The 27797-nt window shown below is 39.4% G+C and overlaps 1 protein-coding gene across 1 annotated transcript in view; it reads right to left on the bottom strand.

The window, feature by feature from the left end:
- Positions 1–5: 5 nt before the first annotated feature.
- The window catches only part of LOC124287346 (periaxin-like), a 66492-nt gene continuing 38700 nt past the window's right edge, over positions 6–27797 (bottom strand). Inside the window, 7 exon segments of the mRNA XM_046723845.1 lie at positions 6–1897; positions 2436–2700; positions 2703–2938; positions 4181–4325; positions 9301–9342; positions 9776–9898; positions 19150–19205. Coding sequence (XP_046579801.1) covers positions 324–1897; positions 2436–2700; positions 2703–2938; positions 4181–4325; positions 9301–9342; positions 9776–9898; positions 19150–19205 — 2441 coding nt within the window. The 3' untranslated portion in view covers positions 6–323.

Below are 27797 nucleotides of genomic sequence, written 5' to 3'. Positions count from 1 at the left end.
GACATCACACCTGAACAGTATTATCATCTGACTCCAAAAAGCCAACCAATCTCTAGTGGTCATGTAGTTCTATTTATTCCTGGCCCTGGAATCCTGAACCTACGTAATGCTAAATGTGGGCAATGAAGTCCTACAGTACCTGACTCCACCTGCCTGCACACCATCTACACACACAACCATGGACGTCATGCTCTTACTGAATTATCAGCATTGCACTGAATGCCATCACCTGAGCATAACACACCCTTCAATGGCCACTGGGTATCTTTGGCTTAGTGAATCTGTCTACAAAGAGGTCCAAACCCCTTCTGGCATTCAACACTCTAGCACTCCACATCCTCATCTTCATTCCCATCCATGGACAGTTTAATGTTGTAACCCCCCTTCTTGTCAGACGATATATTACTTCCAAACGTTTTCTCCAAAGATGGCAGACCATCAATATTGTTGTTCTTTAACACTGTTCGTTCTGTGGAACTAAACTGAAGACTCTGCCCATTGGCTGTTTCTGGCGGAGAAGCACTCCTGCTGGTCAGAGGTGACAGGGCGTCCGACATGTCCGACAAATTGGCCAGATTCTCGTGAGGTGCAAAGATATCTGTGGTTTTCTTTATCACCTTGTCCGAGTCTGAATCTGAATCCCTGACATCAGATCTGATCCTAATGTATCCTTCACTAGACAAGTTCTGTCCTGTCCAGTCACTTGCAGAGGCATTTTGAGGAATGTCAGTAAATGAGCCAGAACGCACAAGTCTCTTACCAGACCAGTCCAGTGATTCTATTCTTTCACTTGAGGTACTGTTTAGATCATCCCTGAGCATGGATCCCTTATCGTCTCTCTTATCAGAAAGTCTCAGATCATAAGACATAGTTCTGGCTATATTGCTTTTGTTAAGATCAACAGCTCTGGGCAAACCAGTCATAATATCATCTCTTATTTCATATGCTATTCCCTTGGGAGAGGTAGGGCGATCCTTTTCAGGAATTTCAAAAGTCTGAATGTCATTATCATTCCTCCAGTTCAGAGCTGATGTGCCTGGAGGCTGGGCATTCATGGAAATGATTTGTTCCAACATTTCCTCATCCAGCTCTGGAGGTTTCTTTTGATTATCTTTATTCTTCTTTTCCACAGACACATCCAATTTGGGAGCTGAAAAGTTTGCCGATGACTCTGCAGCCACAATTTCATCATGAATAATTCTTGGTGGAGGAGCAGAAGAATCTCTTTTAGCTACAACAGCCTCTATAAAATCTTCAACCACAGGGTCTCCCTCGGGAGACTTTACTCGAGCTGTTCTCATGCTCAGACCGAGTTTCTGAAGGTCATCTAAAGGAGATGGAGGTCTTTGTGGACTAGAAGCCTCTATTTCCTTTGGAGAAAACTGAATATTGTCACTACCAATATGAATCTCCCTCTTTGCAGCCTCTGGCACAATTTCATCTTCTGTTACTTCCTCTCTATCATCCCAGACTCTTGGGGCGCTTGCAACACTTTTGACTGCTGACGACACTATGATGTCCTCTAGTGCAACATTCTCCATCTTCACAGGTGACTTGACATTGAAAGCAAACTCTGGTTGGATGAGAGAATCAGATGACATGGTACTATTAGGACTGGTGCTGCTGGACGGTCGCTTCCTGCGCTGAGGCTTTGTGGGAGTTTTGGGTGTAGTGTTCGCCTCTGATGCAACTTCAGCTGACACCTCTGGTATCTTCCCAGCTATCTCTGTTCCAGCTGCTTCAGCATCCTTCAGGTCCAGCATCTGATCCATCAGACTGGCAAATTCAAGAGCAGCAGAACTGTTGATGTTTCGCTCACCAACAGAACGTTGCACAGATGACTCTGACTTGGCAGACTGCTCAGCAAACACGGGTTCTTCCTTTTCTTGTGCAAAATCTGAATTGTAAAAATCAATATTTACTTCAAACCAGTAAATGACATGCACAAATAGTGAGCTAGGTTCAGATTCTTAAAATTCTGACAAAATAGACAGTCAAAGGTCATTTGAGTATACATCTAATTCGGGCCAAGCTAGTTTAATTCCCTATTACATAAAAAAGCCTCAAGTTTTTAATATAAGGCAAACAATAACACTGTCTTCTTTCTTGTTTCAGATTTTCTTTAAATATATTCAAATTCAAAGCTACAAAATCAGGTTTTACAACATATTCTTTTTTCTGTTTATTGACATTAGGACACAGAAAATTAACAAAACTATAAATGGCATTGGTCTGGATTTGAAATATTTTGTTTGAACTTGATCCTAAAAAACATGTAACACCAGTTACTGATACAGAATAACAATTTATAATTAATCAATCAATGGATAAGTAATTAATTGAGAATTTCATAAACATCTTAATCAGCTTAACTACTAATGACATTGTAACAGATGTGTTCCTTAACAAAACAGACGACCAATGTACACCCTTACCAAAGTTTGGGATGCCAATGTCTGGGAAGTCCAGCCCTGACCTCTGTTGACCTTCATCCTCTGTGTGGACTGTTACGTCTGACAGTGTTGTGTTCATCTGACCATTTGGTGGCGTTGTGAAGTCCACTACCCTCTCCTGCTTAGGTTTGCTATCAGGAGACTGATCAAGAGCCCCTTCAAGTAGAGCCTCATTCTGAAGTTCTTGAAGTTTCTTTGCTCTTGCAGAATCTTTTCTGGTTTCGGGTTTCATCTCACTCAATGTGCGCGCTTTGGTTTGAAAAGTGGTTCTTTGCCAATATGTTGAAGAGCATCAAGAGACTGACTTCGATATAGAGGGTGACTCAAGTTCTCGTTGGAGTCAGAGAGACGTCGGTCATTGACCATGACCTTTTCCTTCAGAAGAGTGACCTTGACTGGGTATGGGGATGCGTAGCTGAGGATCGTCAGAGCATCTTCATACACCATGCTTTCAAAGGAGATTGTCACACTCTTGATACGGTCCCCTGTGGAAAGGCGTTCATATGAAATGAGTTGTAGATACTGACAATATTTGAAAGCGGCTAATGTGATGAGTAAAGGCTTCACACATACATTTAGAAATATTTTATACACTTTTTGGTTTATCAACCCAACTGACAAAAGCCACAAGATAAAAAAAAAAGGAGAACAAAAATAAAATAAATCACATAAACTTATTGTCATGTGTGCAGAGTTTACAAAGAGGGTTGTTTCGGGTGTCCTGTAGTACATCTTTCTAGTGACTAACCAATCCTCAATTATTCAGGACATATTGTCCACATTTATTTTGACCCTGGACCTAATTGCTGCCATAGCATCATTTCAGAGTTGATGTCAAAATATCCATGTTTTATCAAGAACTATCACAGAGTTTCTCTCAAATATGACCTTGAAACCGATGAAAATACCAGTTTTATTGATCACAGAATCAGAGAGAGAAGCTGTTATGCTTTATGACCTTCCTAGTGTATTTAAGTGAGTGAGTGAGTTTAGTATTACGCCGCACTCAGCAATATTCCAGCTACATGGTGGCGGTCTGTAAATAATCGAGTCTAGACCAGACAATCCAGTGATAAACAGCATGAGCATCCATCTGCTCAATTGGGAACCGATGACATGAGTCATCCAAGTCAGCGAGCCTGACCACCCGATCCTGTTAGTCGCCTCTTACGACAAGCATGGGTTGCTGAAGATCAATTCTAACCCGGACCTTCACGGGTATCCTAGTGTATTTGAGACGGCACCGCATGGAGATCTGAGTGCTGGTGATAATAATGCCTGATTCCAGAAAACTTTACTTTAATTGGATGGCTAAACCAGACGTAAGACAAAGTCATTGCAGTGAATGAGCGCGCACTAAATGGTAAAGGATAACCATTTCCTACATCCACATCATACATGCTTGCAGTTCTTGGAGTTCTTAGAGTTCTTGGAGAGAAATTGATTCAATGCTGCTTTCAATAGACTTTTAGCATTAGTTGATGTGCTTGATGTGGGAGCACTGTCACGCAGGTTGAAGATGTTTCCCACAAACACATTTATGGTGCAGACAGACCAACAATATGGGATTCAAACACAGTAAGTAATTAATCTGATAGAAATTCCTAAACATCCTAAGCCAGAAATCATGAAATTATCCATCAGATTGAATCTCAATATGCCATTAGTGGTATTGTTGCTATACAGTGAAAGTAGAATCATATATTTAGAGGAAACAGATCACCTACCAACTTTGACCCTGCCTGACTCAATGGCTGGCCCTCTGTTGTGGACATGGCTGACGAAGATGCCATCACGCATGTTGCCGGAGATGTTGAAGCCAAGGCCGATGAAGTCCTGGCTCTGAAGCCATACGCTGATCACCTCAGGGTCCTGCATCATCAATTAAACATCACTATATGGAAACTGAACCAATCAGGGCACAACACATAGGTTTTTCCCTTCTTTTTTCTTTATACTGAAGAAAAACATTGCGAGTGATTGAATATGATTAGTGCGACACTTCCTTGAATAGAATATCACATTAATCTGGGAAGAAACATTATTAAACAGTATTTCAGTTACATTACAGCTTTATGTGGAAGGCAGCCTAAAAGACACAGGTCAACCTCAAGGTCAAACCTCAAGACATGGTCAGCCCAGCTCCACCCATTTCATCAGTTTTGAAAGTTTTGCCTTATTCTGAAGAACCAAAAAGTAGTTGTTGTGGCGTTATAAAAGAATTTCTGACTAGTTGTTGTGGCCATTTCATTTTAAAGTATCAACAAGTGTACCGATTCATATCACTGATAAATATTTGGATGATGATGTCAAGGATGACATGATGTAGATGGAACTTATACACCACCTTCATGTTATATAATGGCAACTGTTTATATCATGGCAACGAAACCATGTTGTCACGGTACAGTGACAGACAACCAGATATTGAAACCACCCTATTCATGTGCCTCAAAATACTAATATCAAAATAATATCTTAATAGACATGAATCATATCAATAAACTACTCATATATATAACAACCGATAATTATGAAATATAATTGTGCCAATGGCACATAAAAAAAAAATTAAAATGTTCATATTAACAGAATCAAACCTATGAATCAAATCGTATAATCACTGATGAATGTATTAAATATTCTGACCTGATATATGTTTGAGATTGCCTAACCATTATAAGTTGTAATCATATCAATATTTGAGAGAAACAACATAAAATACACAACTGTCTTTCACATTGCAATGAATTGTATATACTCAACTTATGTCACTGAAAGATATTTTTAATCCTGAAATGATTTGTGTGAAACTAAAATTAAATTCTCGATCGGGTGCGTTCTGACTAAGTGACACACTTAAATATCATTTGTGATATTTGAACATGCATTTGTGCTCAGAAAACAATGCATTCCTGACAACTAATTATATACAGAATAATCAAATATGTCCTAAAAAGAACTGGTAGTTATGGGCTAAAATGATCAAAACTATATAACTAACAATACTATCAGCTAAGAAAGCAATCTATACTGGAGCTCTCCTATGCAAAAAATATTTTTACCACAAAATGTCCTTGAGAAAAATTATATTCTGTTAAGATCAAAGGTCACAGAATTTTATTTTTTTTTATTTCCCTCGGCTGAAGTAATTCTAGAGAAAGAATAAAGCAGCCTGTCTGCAAATTGTCTGAACAATTTGACTGACACATTTAAAGCAGTGTGAAAACCACTACAACGGAGAACCCACGTTTACAAGTGCACTCAAGCAGGCAAATGGCTATACACAAGTTTAATCCTCTCAAGTATTTGCTCTGAAAATTGCCCCATCTTTGGCTATATTCTCCCTTTGAATGAATGCAAACTTGACACAAGTGTATTTTTACAATGAATGTTTTCTTTGTAACCTAAGATTCTATACTATCATTTGCATTCTCTTGCTGACTACCTGTCAAGCTCACATGTTTAAAAGTGTATCCAGGTGTTAGGAAACTATCATATTTTACAGTAATGTGTTTGATAACATTATCTCGACAACAAATGACACTATTAGATAATTTCTATGGCTGTGTGGTCACACAATTATCATATTTTTTTCATACTAGGGATCATTATTCATTCCCTAAATGTAAGATTGTCTCAATGGCATCAAGAAGCTCTCTGTCCTAGTCAAGGGTGGTAAAGTGTAAATTGTTGTGTAAAGCACTGTTAGCTAGGTGAAGCTGGGTTTACTGTTGTGAACTGATTAATATGGAGATCCCTTAAGAATACAGCATTCTGGTTCCAAGCAAACTCGTCCTTTTTATTATCTTGCTGACTGTCAGACTGGTTTACAACAAGCCTCATCTTTTCACAAGTTTTGTACTAGATGTGACCAGGAATCGAAATGGTGGCCTTCCCTCTCTGATCAAACATTCTATCCACTAGATCAAGGAGGTGGTCAAAAGACGCTAGGAAGCTCATCAGCAAATAAGCAAACTAACATTTATTCTGATATTTTTCTGTTAGTTTTCAGTGACTAAACTACAAGGAGCAGAGAAAAATAACTGACTGACTGAGTTTGGTTTTACGCCGCTTTTAGCAATATTCCAGCAATATCACGTCGGGGGACACCAGAAATGGGCTTCACACTTTGTACCCATATGGGGATTCGAACCCGGGTCTTTGGCGTGACGAGCCAACGCTTTAACCACTAGGCTACCCCACTGCCCCGAGCAGAGAAGAGCATTCATTTGACCTGCAAATGACCCTTAGACATAGAATGTTGAGATGATTTGTATGTATACTTGAGTCAGAATTAGAGATTTGTAATTTGTTTGTTTGTTTGTGGTTACAAGCCACATTACTCCAACTACATCGCAACAGCCTAGGGCAGAAAAACCAGTCGTGATACAGTGAGCAATGTAATCAAGCCAGTCACAGTCTGACCATCTGATCCACTAAGTCACCTCTTACAAAAACAGTGAGTGAGTGAGTATGGTTTTATGCACACTCTGACTTTTGTATCTCAAAATCCCCACTAAAACAATCGTCACGATATGGCTGAAATATTGCCGATGTGACGTTAAATAATAACTCACTCACTCACTCACTCACTAAAACAACAAGTTCTGAATGTAAATAGATAAGTCTGCATCATTTTATTGCTATGGGTATTTTATACCCTCTCCCTAGTTTCTCGTGCCAACTACATGTAAAGGGGGTACCATCGAAGCTGTGTAGGTTTTCATTTGCACACATTTCCAGGTCAGGGGCGGTGGGGTAGTCTAGTGGTTGAAGCATTCGCTTGTCACGCCAAAGACCTGGATTCGATTCCCCACATGGGTACAATATATGAAGCTCATTTCTGGTGTCCCTTGCTGTGATATTGCTGGAATATTGCTAGAAGCGGCGTAAAACCAAACTCACTCACTCACTCATTTCCAGATCAAAGTGGGAAAGAACCGAATCCAGATCATTTTAGAAAGCTGACATCTCTTTGATTCAGTTATCCAGCAACCTTTTTCAGATCGGGCAGTCAAAGTTTGCTCCAGGTCACCTGGCCTGACCTCCTATGAAGATGTCCCTGGATCTTCAGGCACAGTGGTAATGTATATGAGTAAAATATCTGAGGCAAGTACATTAACTTAGAGATAGTCATCAAGTCATACTAAAAGGCTGGAAGCCCTCAAGCTGCAGATGATCTATATATATCACAGTGGAATGTTAATTAGATGTATCTCACAAAACAAACAATTGAATCAACTTTATATGGTGCTCTGTTTTTCTGTTATGCTCAGAAACAAACCATTTGTGATGAAGCCACTTGATGGTTACCTGGTTGAGTGGTTGAGTGAGTGGTTGAGTGAGTTAGTGAGTAGTTGAGTGAGTCTGTGAGTGGTTGAGTGAGTCTATGAGTGAGTCAGTTTGGTTGACATTATTACAGTAATATGACAGCATATCCAATTTATATTGGAGGAAATACTGAAGTGATGCCAGTCAAAGACACTCATTACTTTGGGATGGGATTCAAACCAATAATCAGCAGACCCTGCTTGTACTAAGGGACACAACTCTGCCCATCAAATTGTAACACCCTTGATGATTAGGCCTCTCTGACATTAATTATGGAAAATACCCTTGGCAATAGCAACATTACACAATATTACCACATTAATTTATGGTCATATGCATCACATTGTGAATATGCATAAAGATGTCACGTCACATATAGTGATGTATCTTTTTAACCATTATAACCATGGTAATTGTGATCACAGGATACATTTATGATGATCAAATCAAGCCCAAAAAGAGATGAACATACCTAGTTTGACCAGGGAATATGCCAAAAACTCGGGTTACAATTGAAGACGTTATGAATGATTAAGTCTGCTTTTAGCATTATTCCAGCAATATTGAGAGAGTGAGTGAGTGAGTATGGTTTTACGCCGCTTTTAGCAATATTCCAGCAATATCACGCGGGGGACACCAGAAATGGGCTTCACACATTGTACCCATGTGGGGAATTGTGAAAGGACAACAGTTTAACCAGTAAACTAGCTCACTGTCTGGTTGTCTTTAAATATATAAAGATATGATGGCCAAAGACAACGCCAACTTGTAATAAAAACAGAAAGTCTTTCCCAGTAATGTACACATTACTGCGGTGAACATTTTACACATGAATGTGAAGACAGAAATTGTGTCAGGCATTTTTCTGTCAAAAACAGATGTTCAGTGTAAGGTTGTGAAATAGTGACATTTGAACAACACCAAAATTATTTCATTACACAAAACTGTTTGTAAATTAAACCAAGAAGAGAAAACTTTCTGTCATGCATTTACATTAATCCACTTAAAAGACTTACAAGATCTATTCCCTCATAAGCCATCTATAAGTAACATATAATATATTGTGCTTATTATCATTTTCATACTAAATTTACCATAATTGATGAGAGACTAAGTCTAGAGTTGTTAGCGACCAGCCATTTGATAATGGAGGATTTAGATTTTCCTTGGAGATATTTTTAACTTGAATCTATCAGACAAAATTTAAAAGAAACCCATCATGACACAATGTATAATGTATTTGTGACAGAAAATTTCTTTTTTCTCTGTAGTCCGAAACATAATTTTTCAAACATTTTCTGAGACAATATATTTGTTTCTATAAAATCCCTGGCCCTTCAGTATTAAATGCCTGGTAGCTTAGAGAGTATTTAGACAAATTCATGTTATTCTAATACTTAAATTCACAAACAAACAAAACAGAAATGTTTAAAGAGGATTTTAAGCTGAAGCACTTAAGCAAACAAACAGCCTATTCAGAATTTCATGAATGCGTAAAATAAAAATGTCTCACGTTTCCTGAAACAGGGCTTTGTGTATTTTTTAACTTCTTATTCTGTAGAGTAATTTTGACATGTATTAAAAAGCCATCAGTTTAAAAAGCAGTGTCATGTTTTTGACACTTGGTTGAAAACTTTATTCTTTGTTGATGTGACAAGAGACAATGAGGTTACTATTAAAATAAAAAACTCATCAAATAAAAACTAAACTAAAATATTTGATGACAAGCATTTTTGAGTAAAACAGGTTAAATTGTATTTCTCAATAAATATTTTTTCCAATGCAAAATATATATAGGCTTGTCAAAAATGTAGCATTGTCTGACCTTAACTTGAAAAACAATGATATGAATATACAAGACAATATGATATCTATACAAATAAGTTAGAAAGAGAATGACAATTTGAACTGAAAAGAGGGAACTTGAAGATATATTCCTGAAGATACACACACTGCCAAGGGGAGTGGTACATGAAACACATGCTTACCATGCCGTTCAGGTAATTGTCATCCAGGGAACCACAGGATCCATGGCGCTGAAGGAGTTCCGGCAGATCCGGCTGGGGTAGGGATGTCCATGTTTTTCGTTTATCATCTTTGGAGATGGGAGACTGGAATTAAAACATGAGCATGTGATTTGCAGTTTAACATCACAGTAGGGGCACATCTACAGGGTTTAAACCACAAATCAGCAAAGTTGGAGTAAGTGGTTGACCATGCTTGTCTTCAGGGCTTTAATCCTGCCCAGTAACACTCAATCAATCAATCAATCAATCTTTATTTCAGTACTTAAAAAGGTCACAGGCCTGTAGTACATTTAGAGTTTACATGAGTAGATAGAAGTCATTTATAAATTCTTTTCTATAACAATACTTTTTTGTTAAACTCATAGCGAAATAGATGTACATTGCCAGATTCTGTAATAGTGATGTAGTATCTATTAACAAAGTTCTTACACTTGGATGCTTATAATAGTATGGCTTTAGGTAGTTCGTTCGTAGTCGTATAAACAGGACAGATTAGAAGGAAATGCAGTTTATCCTCAACAGTATTCATATTACATAATTGACACATTCTGTTTTCTCTTTGTATACCTGCATAGCTGCCAGTTTCAATAAATAATTCATGGAGGAGCAACGAAAATGAGAGAGAGCTATACAAAACTTCTTTACGTCGATTTTTGCTAAATAGTCTTCAAAACGTATGTCCGATTTCCATTGATTATAGTATAAACATTTTGTGGATAGAAGTAATGATTCCGACCAAGATTGGAAATACATATCTTTCATTCTTTGCGTAAATGATATCATAAAATTTGCATGGGACTGAACATTGTGATCACACCACACATAACCATAACCAGTTTTGTACAGCAACTCTCTAAAATAAGTCACCAAATTTCTTTTCCCATTTTCGTCATACAATTTCATCATATCATAACATTTTTGCGGAAACCTATGGCATGGCATATGCAGTAATCTTACCCAATACTTTATGGCATTAATGGAAGAGTATATAAACAAGCGGAATCTACCTAATTCTCCATAAACCATCATATTACATGTGTTCAGTTTTACACCAAGAAACTTTTTGCATGCATATAAATGAACTCTTTCAATACTGTCATGTTGTTGTAATCCCTATATTTCAGAGCCATATATAAATATTGGACTTCATATCTTCATATCTTCGTATCTTCATATCTTCATATCAAATATTTTATAGAATGTGTTAAAGGACATTTCACCTAAAGATCTCATATTTTTACAAACACCGATTAAGATTTTCAAGGCTTGTACTGACGCTTGTTTTGTGTGTTTGGACCAGGAAAGGCTGTTTGAGAAATATACGCCAAGGTACTTATAAACACTGGTACTTTGGAGTAGTTGCCCTTTACAATACCATTTTTCTAATTTAGAGAGTTTTCCACCTTTCTTAAAGACGATAATTTTAGTTTTGTCTCTGTTTACACACAATTTATATTGGTCAGAAAATTTGTCTAATTCATCGGTTTGTTTCTGTAAACCACTAACAGTACGTACTAGAAAATAATACAATATCATCGGCAAAGAGTAGCAGAAATAGTTGTAATGTATCTGGGTGTAGTTGGATCCCATTCGTACATGTGTCACATATTTGTACTGCTAATTCATTAATGAAAAAATGTAAAAAGGAAAGGGCTTAAAATACAACCTTGTCTAACACCTAGTTCACTAATAAAAGGTTCAGATAATTCATGCTTATGCATATGCCTAACATACTATACAAAAACATAATTTGGCCCTGAAACTATGGTAAAGTATGATTTTGTTTCACAAACAGATTAAATAGGCTCCACACGAATTGCTGAGCTCCTTTCAGCTTCATATTACACAGACTGTAATCCATGTCTTGTCAGACACTAGTTGTAATGCATGAGCTCGTCTTGTCAACAGCATAATGTTGACTCCTTAAGAGAAAATCTTCACAAACCTATATATATGTCAGGGTAGAGACTGCGATCTGGTAGAATCAGAGATTCTACCAGTAGAGATTGCGATCGGAGTCTCTACCAGTAGAGATTGCGATCGGAGTCTCTACTGGTAGAACCTCCGATCCTACTAGTAGAGATTGCAATCGTAGTCTCTACTGGTAGAGACTACGATTATATGGAATAACCTATGCAAGCAAGTGCAAGCTTATGCAAGCAAGTATAATAAGTGGGGATAATGTTTTCCTATTATTTGCCAGTTATAATTGAACTTATTTATAAGCTCGTGTCATTGTTGAGGCAATGCTCGACCTGGGCTGTTAGTTTAAGTTTGAGTACATATTGCAATTTATTGTTGTTTAAAACTAGTAAGTTTAATGTTTGCCAGTTAACTGCTCAGTGCTGATTAAATACCTGACCTGCCTTACATGGACCTGTTGTTATTAAATAATAACAGTTGATCTCTTGATGAAAGAAGATGACTCCCCAAAACATGTCAATGACTCCCTCTAATGACACCAGGGAGTCATGATGACTCCTAAATTTTTATGCCTAGGGCAAACACTGATTATGCAATTGATCTTGCTTGTAATCAGTTTCGTAATATGTGTATATATTGTAATATGATCTCTCAAGTCACATTTGTATTTTTAATCCTTAATATATCTGTAGAAGTGGAAACAGTCTAGTGTTATATCTGAATAAAATGCATAGTACTGTTCAGAAAAAGTGTCTTTGTTGTTTACCCACAGATCACTCGGAGTTTCTACCAGTTGAAGACGATTGCAGCCTCTACTAGTAGGATCGGAGTTTCTACCAGTTGAATTGGAAAATGTATTGGTAGAATCTCCGATTCAACCAGTAGAGACTACGATTACAATCTCTACTAGTAGGATCGGAGATTCTACCAGTAGAGACTCCGATCGCAGTCTCTACTGGTAGAGACTCCGATCGCAATCTCTACTGGTAGAATCTCTGATTCTACCAGATCGCAGTCTCTACCCTGACATATATATACTCATGCCAATAATGGTTGTCACCCCTTCAATTTTTTTAATTGGAAAGGGGTGTTGGGTGAGGGTGTGAGATGTGTGTGGGGTTGGGGTGGGGAGGGATTGACAACCATTATTGGCACGAGTATATATATATATATATATATATATATATATAACTTTCAGTAGGATATTGTTTCTTAATTTGGTTCCCAAAATTAATCCAGTCTTGTAGATCCAAAAACACTATTAAAATATTCAAATCCAAACATTAGTGTTTTGGTATTATTCACTGAATGAGGTACTGACCCATCACATAACACCAGAAATCAATATGCATTGTAAGAGAAAATAATTAAAATTCACCACTCCAATTACGTAAAAGAACACTCAATTCTTTCAGATTAACAATAGTATTAAGTAAAAATCAGGCGTTCTTTTCAGCACACAATCATCTAGAGACAGAGTTTACAATGGTTGCCAAATTCAAGGCCTTTTCAAGAAATATTGTAAAAATTTAAGGTCCTTTCAAAACAGATTGAAATTAATGGCCTGTCCAGTGCTCGTACAGCCAAACTGAAGGCCTTTTGAAGCCTGTGTGATGTCTGTTAACCAAAGCCCCTAGACACAGACATGGTCTTGAATTATATATCTCCCTCCCCAGGATTCAAGTCAGTGTGTTTGTACGTTCAGGACATAACCACATTCCTCCCCATCAGGTAGTAAACCCGGGTTGTGCCCTGTGATTGTGTTGCTGTGCGAGTGTCGTACCTTGTGTTTACAGTTAACCAACTATGTCAGAAATTTAAGTGGGATCTCATCCTGAGATGACCTAGGAAGTGTGTAGATCCTCACACCATATACCTTGCGCCTTATTAGCTCTAGTGTGTTTTAATGTCTCCTGAATTCTTGCACTTGTTTAATGTCTTGCCATGAATATATTACCCAAAGGAATGGGGACATTTTATCTGGGTCAACTGTTGTAGCTCAGTATAGCAAACATGGACTGGGAACCAGCGGAATAGGTTCCATTTCGACACCCAATGACATCCAAGGCTTTCAAATATAATACTTCATAACAATTTGTCCAATCACTAAAATATTCCCATCGGATAACGTATTATAACAAGCATTTCTTAACTTGATTCTATTCATAGAATGGAGGTGTTCGAGGAGTGAATCGCCGTGACAGATGATTGATGATCTGTTATCCAACTGAAATGTTTTTTTCTGTTTAACCAAAAAACTTGTAACATCTGGTGTTGGATCATATTTTTCTGACTGTTGAATACGTAAAGTAGGCTATTTTATGATACCTTTTTGTAGCAATGCATTTACATGTATATGTAATTCTGCAAAATTGGGGGAGTTAACTGCTTAACACAATATTACCTACCCAGTAATATATAGTACATATTAGACTAACACAACTAGTCTCTGAAATGAACATATTTTACTGAAAAAAGTTCATAGTAAAAAAAATATATATAATGAAAAGGAGCCCTGAGACTTTCTTCATTTTCAGAAGCTGAGGAAATCTAGACTTGCCACGTTTTCTAGACTTGCGTGGGCTTTCTTGGATATATTTGCCTCAGGGTCTGTACGACAGACTAAGTACATATGTGTTTGTGTGTTTGTTTGTGTTGTTTGTGTATTTGTGTGTTTATGTGTGTTTGTGCGTGCGTGCATGTCCTGGAGGGAGTATATCACCAAAATGTCCCACTGTAACATGATCCCACCCGAACAACCCTTAATTGCCCTCACATCCAAATAGTTTCTTCTCATGACAATAATATCTTTTGGAATGATTCTTTTTTTACGGTCCTCCACACACTCTGTTTTCTATAACGACCCATCCTTAGCCTGTCAGATCTGCTGGTGACCACCCTCTAACACCAGGTCTCAAGCCCATCCCTATAATGAATGACAGGTCCATGACCAGTGTCGTATCCATGCAGAAACCTGTTTGACCTGGCTTGTCCGAGGCTCCAGTGTTCAAAGGCAAATTCACAACATTTTATGGATTGACCCTTTGAACAACACTAGCTCCTTTTCACAGCCAAATACTCTTATGAGACTGCACAGAACTGCTAACAGTTAAAACCTCCCTTGATTTCAAATGAAATTCCAGAGAAATGATTATTCAATAACAGTCATATACAGAACCACCCAAACACATAATGTCTACACCCTAAATACCAGACATACATCCAAGAGCCACAGGTTGTAAGCCTTAGAACATACCTCAAGTCATATTATTCACATTATTGCTCTATGGGTGCCATCATGTATTTCTACTGCCAAAGTCAGAAATAGGAGTGCTAACAAAGTGCATAAAGGATTGGCTTCTATTGGAAGACTTAGGAGGACATTTCAACAAAGTAGACACAGACAAGGGACAAATTCTATTTTGAATGAAAACAGGGTTGGCAGATCTGCAAGGCAATAAGTAAGAAATGATGGATAGACTACCATGGAAGATGATATTTTCCCATTGACTTAAAGTTGCAACTACCTCTCCCCTATGCCACCTGGACCATCTCCCACCTGTACCACCTCCCACCTGTACCACCTCCCACCTGCACCATCTCCCACCTGGACCACCTCCCACCTGTACCACCTCCCACCTGTACCACCTCCCACCTGCACCATCTCCCACCTGGAACACCTCCCACCTGTACCACCTCCCACCTGCACCATCCCTCCCACCTGTACCATCCCTCCCACCTGCACCTTCTCCCACCTGTACCATCCCTCCCACCTGCACCACCTCCCACCTGTACCATCCCTCCCACCTGCACCATCTCCCACCTGTACCACCTCCCACCTGGACCACCTTCCACCTGGACCACCTCCCACCTGTACCACCTCCCGACTGCACCATCTCCCACCTGCACCATCTCCCACCTGGACCATCTCCCACCTGTACCACCTCCCACCTGCACCATCTCCCACCTGCACCATCTCCCACCTGTACCACCTCCCACCTGGACCACCTTCCACCTGGACCATCCCTCCCACCTCCCACCTGCACCATCTCACACCTGCACCATCTCACACCTGCACCATCTCCCACCTGTACCATCCCTCCCACCTGGACCACCTTCTACTGCACCAACTCACACCTGAAACACCTCCCACCTACACCATCTCAAACCTGCACCATCTCCCACCTGCACCATCTCACACCTGTACCATCCCTCCCACCTGGACCACCTTCTACTGCACCATCTCACGCCTGAAACACCTCCCACCTACACCACCTCCCACCTGGAACACCTCACACCTGCACCTGAAGGTGATGCAGGTGGGAGGTGTTCCAGGTGGGAGATGGTGCAGGTGGGAAGAGGTGCAAGTGGGAGGTGATACAGGTAACTCCCACCTGTACCACCTCCCACCAGTACCATCTCCCACCTGGAACATCTCCCACTTGCACCACCTCCCACCTGCACCATCTCCCACCTGTACTATCTCCAACCTGTACCACCTCACATCAGTACCTTCTCCCACCTGTACCACCTCCCACCAGTACCATCTCCCACTTGCACCACCTCCCACCTGCACCATCTCCCACCTGTACTATCTCCAACCTGTACCACCTCACATCAGTACCTTCTCCCACCTGTACCACCTCCCACCAGTACCACCTCCCACCTGCACACCCTCAGGAGAGTTACCACACCTACATTCTCACCACACTGATACCTGACTATCAGCCATGCTTCAATGGTTGTCACTAAGACAAGAGACCCTACCGGGGCAGTCAATAATAAGTTAGCAGTAATATTTCACTCAGTAACATCTATGCAAATGGGTTTTGGAACAGGTAGATGCAGTGATATTCTTTATCCTGATTTGGAATGTTTCTTAGAGGCATTTAATGTATTTCAACAACAAAATCTTTCCAGTTAACATTTCCAAATAAATCAATAACATAAGTTGTGAGTCTATTGCAACAAGGTATCTAATATTGGTCCCTTGTTGTTTTTCAACCTTCATGAAAAACTATAAACCATCACTGTGATCTGAGCAATATTTCCTTGTAATGTCACATTCAGCTTTTATAATATTTGTTAGACTGATGCTAACAACAGCGTTTCTGAGCCAGTTGGTACCTCCCATCAGGACCCTCCTACAGCAATGTAATGCTATATTCTGGCTTTAATGATAAATGTTAGACTGATCTTATGCTCACAACAGAGTTTCTAAGCCATAATACGCTAGTTCATACCACCCATCAGGACCCTCCTACAGCAATGTAATGTTACATTCTGGCTTTAATAATAAATGTTAGACTGATCTTATGCTCACAACAGAGTTTCTAAGCCATAATACGCTAGTCCATACCACCCATCAGGACCCTCCTACAGCAATGTAATGTTACATTCTGGCTTTAATAATAAATGTTAGACTGATCTTATGCTCACAACAGAGTTTCTTAGCCATATTATGCTTGTCTATACCACCCATCAGGACCCTCCTACTACAATGACACCATTATACTCTGACCACACAAGCTGATTGTACAAGCTTAGTGCTGATGTTTGTCTACTCAGCATAGATTTAGGGGATTTAGTCAGATTACCTTAATCCTTAATCTAAACTATTATGTGGTTTGGGATCAGGCACTTTTTGATATTATTCTTTATGATCTGTTGATCGGGATGGAAGAGTCCCATGACAGAGGTTATACTTTGACATAAACAACAGAGTATTTCCAGCCCATCTTCTTCTGAATGTGTCTTTATAACACTTGGTCAAATCCCACCCTTCCTTCTGAGGCTTTATAACCATTAGGCTAAATAATATCCTTTTTGGTGATACTTTATAACAATTAGACTAAACATATTACAAGCTTCTAAGTGATACATTATAACAATAAACCAAATACCATCAGTTTGGGTGATACTTTTCTCAAGACTTTACAACCACTAGACTTAACCCCATCCTTCTTGGTGATACTTTATAACAATAAACCAAACACCATCATTTTGGGTGATACTTTTCTCAAAACTATACAACCACTAGACTTAACCCCATCCTTCTTGGTGATACTTTATAACAATAAACCAAATACCATCATTTGGGGCGATACTTTTCTCAAGACTTTACAACCACTAGACTTAACCCCATCCTTCTTGGTGATACTTTATAACAATAAACCAAATACCATCATTTTGGGCGATACTTTTCTCAAAACTATACAACCACTAGACTTAACCCCATCCTTCTTGGTGATACTTTATAACAATAAACCAAATACCATCATTTTGGGCGATACTTTTCTCAAAACTATACAACCACTAGACTTAACCCCATCCTTCTTGGTGATACTTTATAACAATAAACCAAATACCATCATTTTGGGCGATCGCTTCTCAAGACTTTACAACCACTAGACTTAACCCCATCCTTCTTGGTGATACTTTATAACAATAAACCAAATACCATCATTTTGGGCGATACTTTTCTCAAAACTTTACAACCACTAGACTTAACCCCATCCTTCTTGGTGATACTTTATAACAATAAACCAAATACCATCATTTTGGGCGATACGTTTCTCAAGACTTTACAACCACTAGACTTAACCCCATCCTTCTTGGTGATACTTTATAACAATAAACCAAATACCATCATTTTGGGCGATACGTTTCTCAAGACTTTACAACCACTAGACTTAACCCCATCCTTCTTGGTGATACTTTATAACAATAAACCAAATACCATCATTTTGGGCGATACTTTTCTCAAGACTTTACAACCACTAGACTTAACCCCATCCTTCTTGGTGATACTTTATAACCAACAGACTAAACAACATGATTCTCAGTGATAATTTTTCACAATAAACTAAATCACATCCTTTTTGGTGAAACTTTTCTCACCAACACAAACCACTAGACAAACCACATCATTCTTGGTGAAACTTTATAACCAGTGAGCTAGACCAAAATCATATCTTTCTTGGTGATACTTAATATACAATAGACTAAATAACATGCTTCTTGGTGATTCTTTATAACCACAAGACTAAATCAAGTCTTTCTTGATTAGGCTTTATAGCCACTAAACTAATACCATCCATCTGAATGTCTCAGGCTATATTACCACTAGGCCAAACCCCACCCTTCTAAATGAGGCTTGCAACCACTCAGCTAGATCTCAACCAGTTGAGGTTTCACAACCACTAGAATATATTCCATCCTTCTGCTGCTTGGGGCTTGAAAACCACTCAACTATAACCCATCCATCTCAATTTTACCTTAAGGTAGTGGAATCGGCTCTGCTCGTCAATACTCATGAGTTGCCATGGGACTTGATATATTCTCAGCCAAATTCAGAGCATGACTTAAAGTATTCTCCTTCCAAACACACAACAGAAAATGATAGCACTCACCTTCTTTCTATCGGTGTTCGGGACGTATTCCCCACACTGGACGTAGCCTCCGAATCCTGGAAAAAGATATCACCTTGATTAATCGTGACTGAACTCACAATCCATTGTTTATAAATTAATAGCGCTACTCACTAACCATGGAGAATTTAAAGGACAGACCACTAACACATGCAAATATACAAGAAAGTATCTTATTCACAAAAATTCAACACAAATAGTTTATCAATATTGTTAAAAAACTTCTACTCTATATGACAATAAAAATTCTTGTTTTCAAGTCTTTTGTACTACTTGACATCCAACTAATTACAGTGAGAATATATGTCAAATGGGGCTTAGTCTTCTGTTGTACTTCACCTACATACATCATCTGTACTGTAACAAAGACAATGTACACAACAATAACAGGCTAACACCACTAAATTCAATATAAAAGTTTCATTATACGTGAATACCTCTCGTAACTAGCTGCTTGACAGCATTACAAACTATTGATACTAATGGGTTACTGTTTGCACAACTACTTCTCGGTTGTCAATGAGATTAGAAAATAAACACGATACAAGCCCATGAATTTTCTATTACAACGATTATCACGAGTTGATCTCAATTGATCAAAGTGGCCTCTTCCTGACAAATGCACTTAACACTTAAACCTGGTTCAGCTTTGACAAGCCTTGGAAAATAAAAATGGGGGTTCTTTTCAAAGAGAATATTAATTAATTAAACATTTACCTTCACTGTCGATAACCCTATTTGAATTTTTGTTTGTTTTTTAAAGCGGGTGTGAATAAATGACATTATACCACAGTAACTCAGTTATTAATGTCCAGTCTCGCTGATAGGGTGTTGGGGCGGCCTTGAGGTTAGAGTGTTCACTAATTCTACCGATGATCTGGGTTTGATTCTAATGAATGGGAACAATGTGTGAAATCTGATTCTAGTGTTCCCTATTGTGATACTGTTGGAATATTGACTAAAAACCTCACTCAGCCCCATTCAGATGGTGATCAGAAGATCAGATCAACTGTATTCAGGATGTTTGGATTAAGTCAGTAAGGTGAGTGAGTGAGTTTGGTTTTACGTCGCTTTTAGCAATATTCCAACAATATCACGGCAGGGGACACCAGAAATGGGCTTCACATATTGCACCCATGTGGGGAATTGAACCCGGGTCTTCAGCGTGGCGGTGGGGTAGCCTAATGGTTAAAGCGTTGGCTCGTCACACCGAAGACTCGTGTGTGAAACCCATTTCTGGTGTCCCCCGCCGTGATGTTGCTGGAATATTGCTAAAAGCGGCGTAAAACCAAACTCAGTCAGTCAGTCAGTCCAGGCTACCCCACCACCCCAAGTCAGTGAGAGAGTAAGCATGGTTAACACTGCTTTGATCCTTCTTCCATTTTTGATTGAAACATATTTTATTCAATTAAGAAACGGATTGGGCACAAGTTATCCAACTTAAATAAGCCCTCTCCACATAGTTACAAGTGTATATTACAAAAAAGTTCAACAAGAGGCAGACAACGGGTATAGATATGTACAGACAGAGTTATTTAAATTCCATTTTTATCGCGTGGTGTCAACTTATTGAGGGTAAAAGGCCTGAAGTGGTGCAGATCTCATATGTTTATCACTTTGTGAAACCCACAAGCATCAGGTAAGTGCTGACAAACTGAGAACATAGCCTGGGTTAACCAGAAGAGGATACCATCATCATATATTTCCGGTGTGTTCAGGGATCAACAAAATGTGACGCCTTCGATGGCAGGCAACATGTGCTGTTTCATGCTCCTTAGCTGTCAACCAGGTATACCCCTTACCTATCAACCATGTATACCCCTTAGCTATCAGCCAGGTATACCCCTTATCTATCAACCATGTATACCCCTTAGCTATCAACCAGGTATACCCCTTATCTATCAACCATGTATACCCCTTACCTATCAACCAGGTATACCCCTTACCTATCAACCATGTATGCCCCTTAGCTCTCCTGTAGGACCTCTGAAATTAATAATTTCTTTTCCTTCCCAAAATGTATCTTAAACAAACTGAAGAGAAATGCAAGTCCCACAAAGAATGAATGTTCGATAGACCGTGTATATGGAGTATTTCATCAGATAAAGAAAGAGGAAACCAGAAGGAGGTTTTCTTCATCTGTAGGTACTTCAGGACAATATATTAATGTGAGACGGGTGTTTTGTAGTGACGCACGCAGGATGAAATTCCTTTAATGTCCTCACTATGGCCCGTTATGTTCAGTACTATTGAAATCATTGGGTCTACAACTCGTTGAATCTGCAACTGATTATATACGTTGGGTTTGATGGTGTACTACTGTCATGAGAAATACAACTAGTGTTCATCTGGGTTCAAATCAGATTACCCTTTATAGCTGTTAATTGCATCTAGTCTTTGCCTGAATGAACAACACAGAATGCTCCAGCAGGGGTTGAGACTAGTCATTAGGACTTCCCTATAACCTTAAACAACCTTCATGAATACTCTCCCTTATGATATTCTGTGTGAAACAAGGTGCTGCTTCCCTTGAGAAACTTTATGCTGCCTGCTGGTATTGTCAGCTCATCAATGATGAGGATCAGTATAGTGCAATGAAGTCGTATGGTAAGGTCCAGGGGTGAATGCTGGGGAAGGTTCGCGGTTGAAAGAAGGGTAGAGATGGGGGATGCCCCAGTTCCCATATAAGGCTCTTCCAATCATTACTTCAAAAGTGCTAAGTTGAAAGGAAGAAAACCACTTTAAAAAAATGCCTTAATTGAGACAACTCCTTAACTTGATAACGGTGTTAGGATCTTCACCGAAACGTCGCATATATTGCAATAAAGAAGTTGTCTGTCCATAAAAAGTGTTCCCCTTCATCATCATCTGACCAGCTTCTAAATGCCACTTAAAGAAATCCTAGGCTGTAAGTTGTTTAAAGTATGAGCAAGAACGGAATCGTATACAAGGCATCCTACCAACATGGGTTTCTAGCAAGGGACACAACTCTGTTCAGAGAGTTACAGGGACTTAGATTATTGAGAACCAACTTCTATTTCACAAACATCCTTACAATTTCATCCGCTAATCACGCCGAAGACCAATGTGTGAAGCCCATTTCTGGTGTCCTTCACCGTGATATTGCTGGAATATTGCTAAAAGCAGCATAAAACCAACTCACTCACTCACTCACTAACTACTCCATAAAGTTCTTTGCATCAAGCTTTGGGCTCCAACATCTTGGAAACTATTCTTTGATTGGTGGAAACAGGTTGGAGGAAACTATCGTCAGAAAAACATTTTTAGTTGACAATGCTGTTCTGGTGCATCTTGTTGGTCTCTTATATAGTTATATCCTATAGTTATATCCACTCACTCACTTACAATATCAAACAGGTACAGTCCGTTCTGACTCAAACCGCCGCGACAGATAACAACTTTTGCATTTTCAATGATGATAGTTTCTTAAACAACATTTTTGGTGGAGTCCGGAAAATTTTCAAATATAAGAAAGCTGTTGGGAATTAGTAAATGATAAACATGTGTACTATTTATATTTATGTGGCAATTTTGTACAATGATAAAATTTGCAATTCATCGGTCCGTTTCTGACTCAAACGGACTGTAATTTAATTTGTTTTCAAGGGCAGATGGGTCAATATTTATGCAGGCGAACTGGTGAATATAAAAAACATTTTTGAAATATATTTGGGCAGGCCGACAGTCAATGAGAACACCCTGAATGGTACAGAGGGGCTTACATATACAAGTTATAACCGTCTCACAGACGTCTAAGGAACTCATTGCCCTCAGTACCAGGGGGTCAACAAAGGAGGTCTAGTTTACCCTACAGGCAGGTACTGACGCCACACATACTCCTTTTACCAACAGTGGATTCAGTTAACAGAGGTTCACTGAAGTAACGCATTCATAATTTCTAAAAGCAATGACAACTGTTGCATGCCAGGTGTCCTGTAATCTTGCCATAATGGCCAGGCTGGGAAAGTGGATTCCTGACATACTCGCCAACAACTGGAGCATGGAAACACTGGTGACTACACTGACAGCTGGTCCAGTGATCACAGAGTCCTGAATACATCTCATATACCAACATTCATCATCAGTCAAAATACAAATAGGCTTAGGTTATGTTTTTCTTACCCCATGTTTGTGTTATTTCTACACTGATTGAGTGTTCTTGTTTTAAATTTCAATGATTCAATGCCTACTTGAAGTTTGTAAAAGGAACAATTTTTTAATTTATTTAATGCTGCATGTAATAGAAAAATGTCTTTATGGCCTGCTGTTTTTAACCATGTGTTTCATCTCCTTTGTCTTAAAAAACTCAAAACATAAAATACATTTGTGTAGCCTAAATATCAATTGTATTTGTCAGCCTGTCGTGATTGTGAATGTAAAGTGCAGCAGGCATGCTTACATAAGTCCTTATCCTAAGCCACAGCTTGAGGGGAGATTTATATGGAGAAAGAAAATTGTTTACCTTGATTGGCCATGATTATTTTGGTTACTTATGCACTCACTTCAGCTTACATGGTATAAGCTGTTATCTAACAGCACAGGAACAGTTATTCAATGGCCATGTAGCCAGTGAATGGGTTCGGCTTTATCAAGGCTTGTACGCTATTAACCTGACATATTTTCATGATGCATTTATGTCTTTTTCCATAAAGGTTGTAGCATGAAATTATATCCATAAAAATCACAACAAAGTACAGACGTTAACGGTGAATCACATGGTATTAAGAGGAGTTGATTTGATAGGTTTAACTGATATATCACAAGAAAAAAGTATTGGCATAATAATATGTTATATTTTCCAAAACTGTTCCAGTCCTGGGAAACTCAAACAAGAATTCCATCACCATTCAAGGATTCCATGACCCAAATAACTACCATTTTACATCAGAGATACCAATCACTAATTGAGGCTATTAAGAATATCTGGGATAATTCATGTCTGAAATAGTGTAGTCAATTCTTCAAAGATATTTGTAATGACCATCTTGACCGACAGTATACGATACAACTGTATAAGGGACCAACAAGATGCACCGGAACAGCATTGTCAACTAAAAATGTTTTCTGAAGACAGTTTCCTCTAACCTGTTTCCACCAAGAAAAGAAAAGAAATTTCCCAGATGATGAAATGCTTGGTGCAAACAGCTTTATGGAGTAGTGATTGAGTTTAGTTTTAGGCCGCTTTTAGTAATGTTCCCGCAATATCATGGTGGGGGACATCAGAAATTATCTTCACACATTGTACCCATGTGGAGAATTGAACCGGGCTCTTCAGCGTGACAAGCAAATGCTACCCCACCACACCTCTGTGCATGTGTGCGTGCGTGTGCGTGCCTGTGTGAATTAAGTGAAATATCATAAAGATTTAGCTCATATAGTAATGGCTGACATCTATGTATCCCACTCCATTTGAACAGCGATCCAGTGAGATCACTGTGTGCCAGCTTATTGCAGGATTGATGCACGATATACATAAATGTTTGAAACTTTTGTGATTCCAACAACCACTGGTATGCAAGGTGCTGAGGTGGAGTGACCCTAATCTGGGCAGATCTGAGGTTTAAAGTCACATTCCGCAGACTAAGGTATGACAACAGTGAACATAAGACAACACTTACAACAATTCCTGTATATCTAAGACAACTGCGGTATTAGAATTTTGACAAACCGATCCCCACTAGAGAAGCAGGAAAAAATTCGGACTTTAGAAATGTTTGTCCCAAGACTGTTTCACAAACCAGAATGCATGACTTAAAGACATAATGCCTCTGATTTACAGAACCCCAACAGTGCCCCATATGAAGCCTATCACACACTCATTAAACATTGAATAGTGATTAATTTAATTAGCGTTTGTGATTAATAATCAATTTAACCACATGTCACCTTCTTGATAAACATTATTACTCCCTTGCAAAGGAAGTGATCCATTTACATTGTAGAAGCCATCTTAGAAAATGTTCGATATGTAAGAAAGGTATGTTACCTAGTTGAAGTTGATTGACCATGATAATGTCAACCTACATCTTAATCTATACTAACATCTAGTCTCTCAAATGAACATATCAACTATCATAACCAATATCTGTAGGCAACCACTATCCGATATTTACCAGCGACTTTTGGCAACCACTATCTGATGGTAACCACTGACTGTAAGCAAGCACTATCTGATGGTAACCACTGACTGTAAGCAAGCACTATCTGATGGTAACCACTGACTGTAAGCAAGCACTATCTGATGGTAACCACTGACTGTAAGCAAGCACTATCTGATGGTAACCACTGGCAGTAGGCCACAACTATCTGATGGTAACCACTGGCAGTAGGCCACAACTATCTGATGGTAACCACTGGCAGTGGTGGTAACCACTCCATGAAGGCAAACACTATCTGATAGTTACCAGTGACTGTAGGCAACAACCATCTGATGGTAAGCACTCTCTGAAGGCAACAACTATCTGATGGTAACCACTCTCTGTAGGCAACAACTATCTGATAGTTACCAGTGGCTGTAGGCAACAACTATCTGATGGTAACCACTCTCTGTAGGCAACAACTGTCTGATGGTAACCACTCTCTGTAGGCAACAACTATCTGATGGTAACCACTCTCTGTAGGCAACAACTGTCTGATGGTAACCACTCTCTGTAGGCAACAACTATCTGATGGTAACCACTCTCTGTAGGCAACAACTATCTGATGGTAACCACTATTGGTAGGCAACAACTGTCTGATGGTAACCACTATTGGTAGGCAACAACTGTCTGATGGTAACCACTCTCTGTAGGCAACAACTATCTGATGGTAACCACTCTCAGTAGGCAACAACTGTCTGATGGTAACCACTCTCTGTAGGCAACAACTATCTGATGGTAACCACTAGTGGTAGGCAACAACTGTCTGATGGTAACCACTCTCTGTAGGCAACAACTATCTGATGGTAACCACTCTCTGTAGGCAACAACTGTCTGATGGTAACCACTCTCTGTAGGCAACAACTATCTGATGGTAACCACTAGTGGTAGGCAACAACTGTCTGATGGTAACCACTCTCTGTAGGCAACAACTGTCTGATGGTAACCACTCTCTGTAGGCAACAACTGTCTGATGGTAACCACTCTCTGTAGGCAACAACTATCTGATGGTAACCACTAGTGGTAGGCAACAACTGTCTGATGGTAACCACACTCTGTAGGCAACAACTGTCTGATGGTAACCACTCTGGTAGGCAACAACTGTCTGATGGTAACCACTCTCTGTAGGCAACAACTATCTGATGGTAACCACTAGTGGTAGGCAACAACTGTCTGATGGTAACCACTCTCTGTAGGCAACAACTATCTGATGGTAACCACTCTCTGTAGGCAACAACTATTTGATGGTAACCACTATTGGTAGGCAACAACTGTCTGATGGTAACCACTCTCTGTAGGCAACAACTATCTGATGGTAACCACTAGTGGTAGGCAACAACTGTCTGATGGTAACCACTCTCTGTAGGCAACAACTATCTGATGGTAACCACTCTCTGTAGGCAACAACTGTCTGATGGTAACCACACTCTGTAGGCAACAACTATTTGATGGTAACCACTATTGGTAGGCAACAACTGTCTGATGGTAACCACTCTCTGTAGGCAACAACTGTCTGATGGTAACCACACTCTGTAGGCAACAACTATTTGATGGTAACCACTCTCTGTAGGCAACAACTATCTGATGGTAACCACTCTCTGTAGGCAACAACTATCTGATGGTAACCACTCTCTGTAGGCAACAACCATCGGATGGTAACCACTCTCTGTAGGCAACAACTATCTGATGGTAACCACTCTCTGTAGGCAACAACTATTTGATGGTAACCACTCTCTGTAGGCAACAACTATCTGATGGTAACCACTCTGGTAGGCAACAACTATCTGATGGTAACCACACTCTGTAGGCAACAACTATCGGATGGTAACCACTCTCTGTAGGCAACAACTGTCTGATGGTAACCACTCTCTGTAGGCAACAACTGTTTGATGGTAACCACTCTCTGTAGGCAACAACTATCTGATGGTAACCACTCTCTGTAGGCAACAACTGTCTGATGGTAACCACACTCTCTGTAGGCAACAACTGTCTGATGGTAACCACTCTCTGTAGGCAACAACTGTCTGATGGTAACCACTCTCTGTAGGCAACAACTATTTGATGGTAACCACACTCTGTAGGCAACAACTATCTGATGGTAACCACTCTCTGTAGGCAACAACTGTCTGATGGTAACCACACTCTGTAGGCAACAACTATCTGATGGTAACCACTCTCTGTAGGCAACAACTGTCTGATGGTAACCACTCTCTGTAGGCAACAACTATCTGATGGTAACCACTCTCTGTAGGCAACAACTGTCTGATGGTAACCACTCTCTGTAGGCAACAACTATCTGATGGTAACCACTCTCTGTAGGCAACAACTGTCTGATGGTAACCACACTCTGTAGGCAACAACTATCTGATGGTAACCACTCTCTGTAGGCAACAACTGTCTGATGGTAACCACTATTGGTAGGCAACAACTATCTGATGGTAACCACTCTCTGTAGGCAACAACTATCTGATG

The sequence above is a fragment of the Haliotis rubra genome, unplaced genomic scaffold (genome assembly GCF_003918875.1).
Source record: "Haliotis rubra isolate DU_JTF1 unplaced genomic scaffold, ASM391887v1 Scf40, whole genome shotgun sequence".
Lineage (NCBI taxonomy): Eukaryota > Metazoa > Mollusca > Gastropoda > Lepetellida > Haliotidae > Haliotis > Haliotis rubra.
This window is presented reverse-complemented; position numbering and strand designations above follow the sequence as displayed.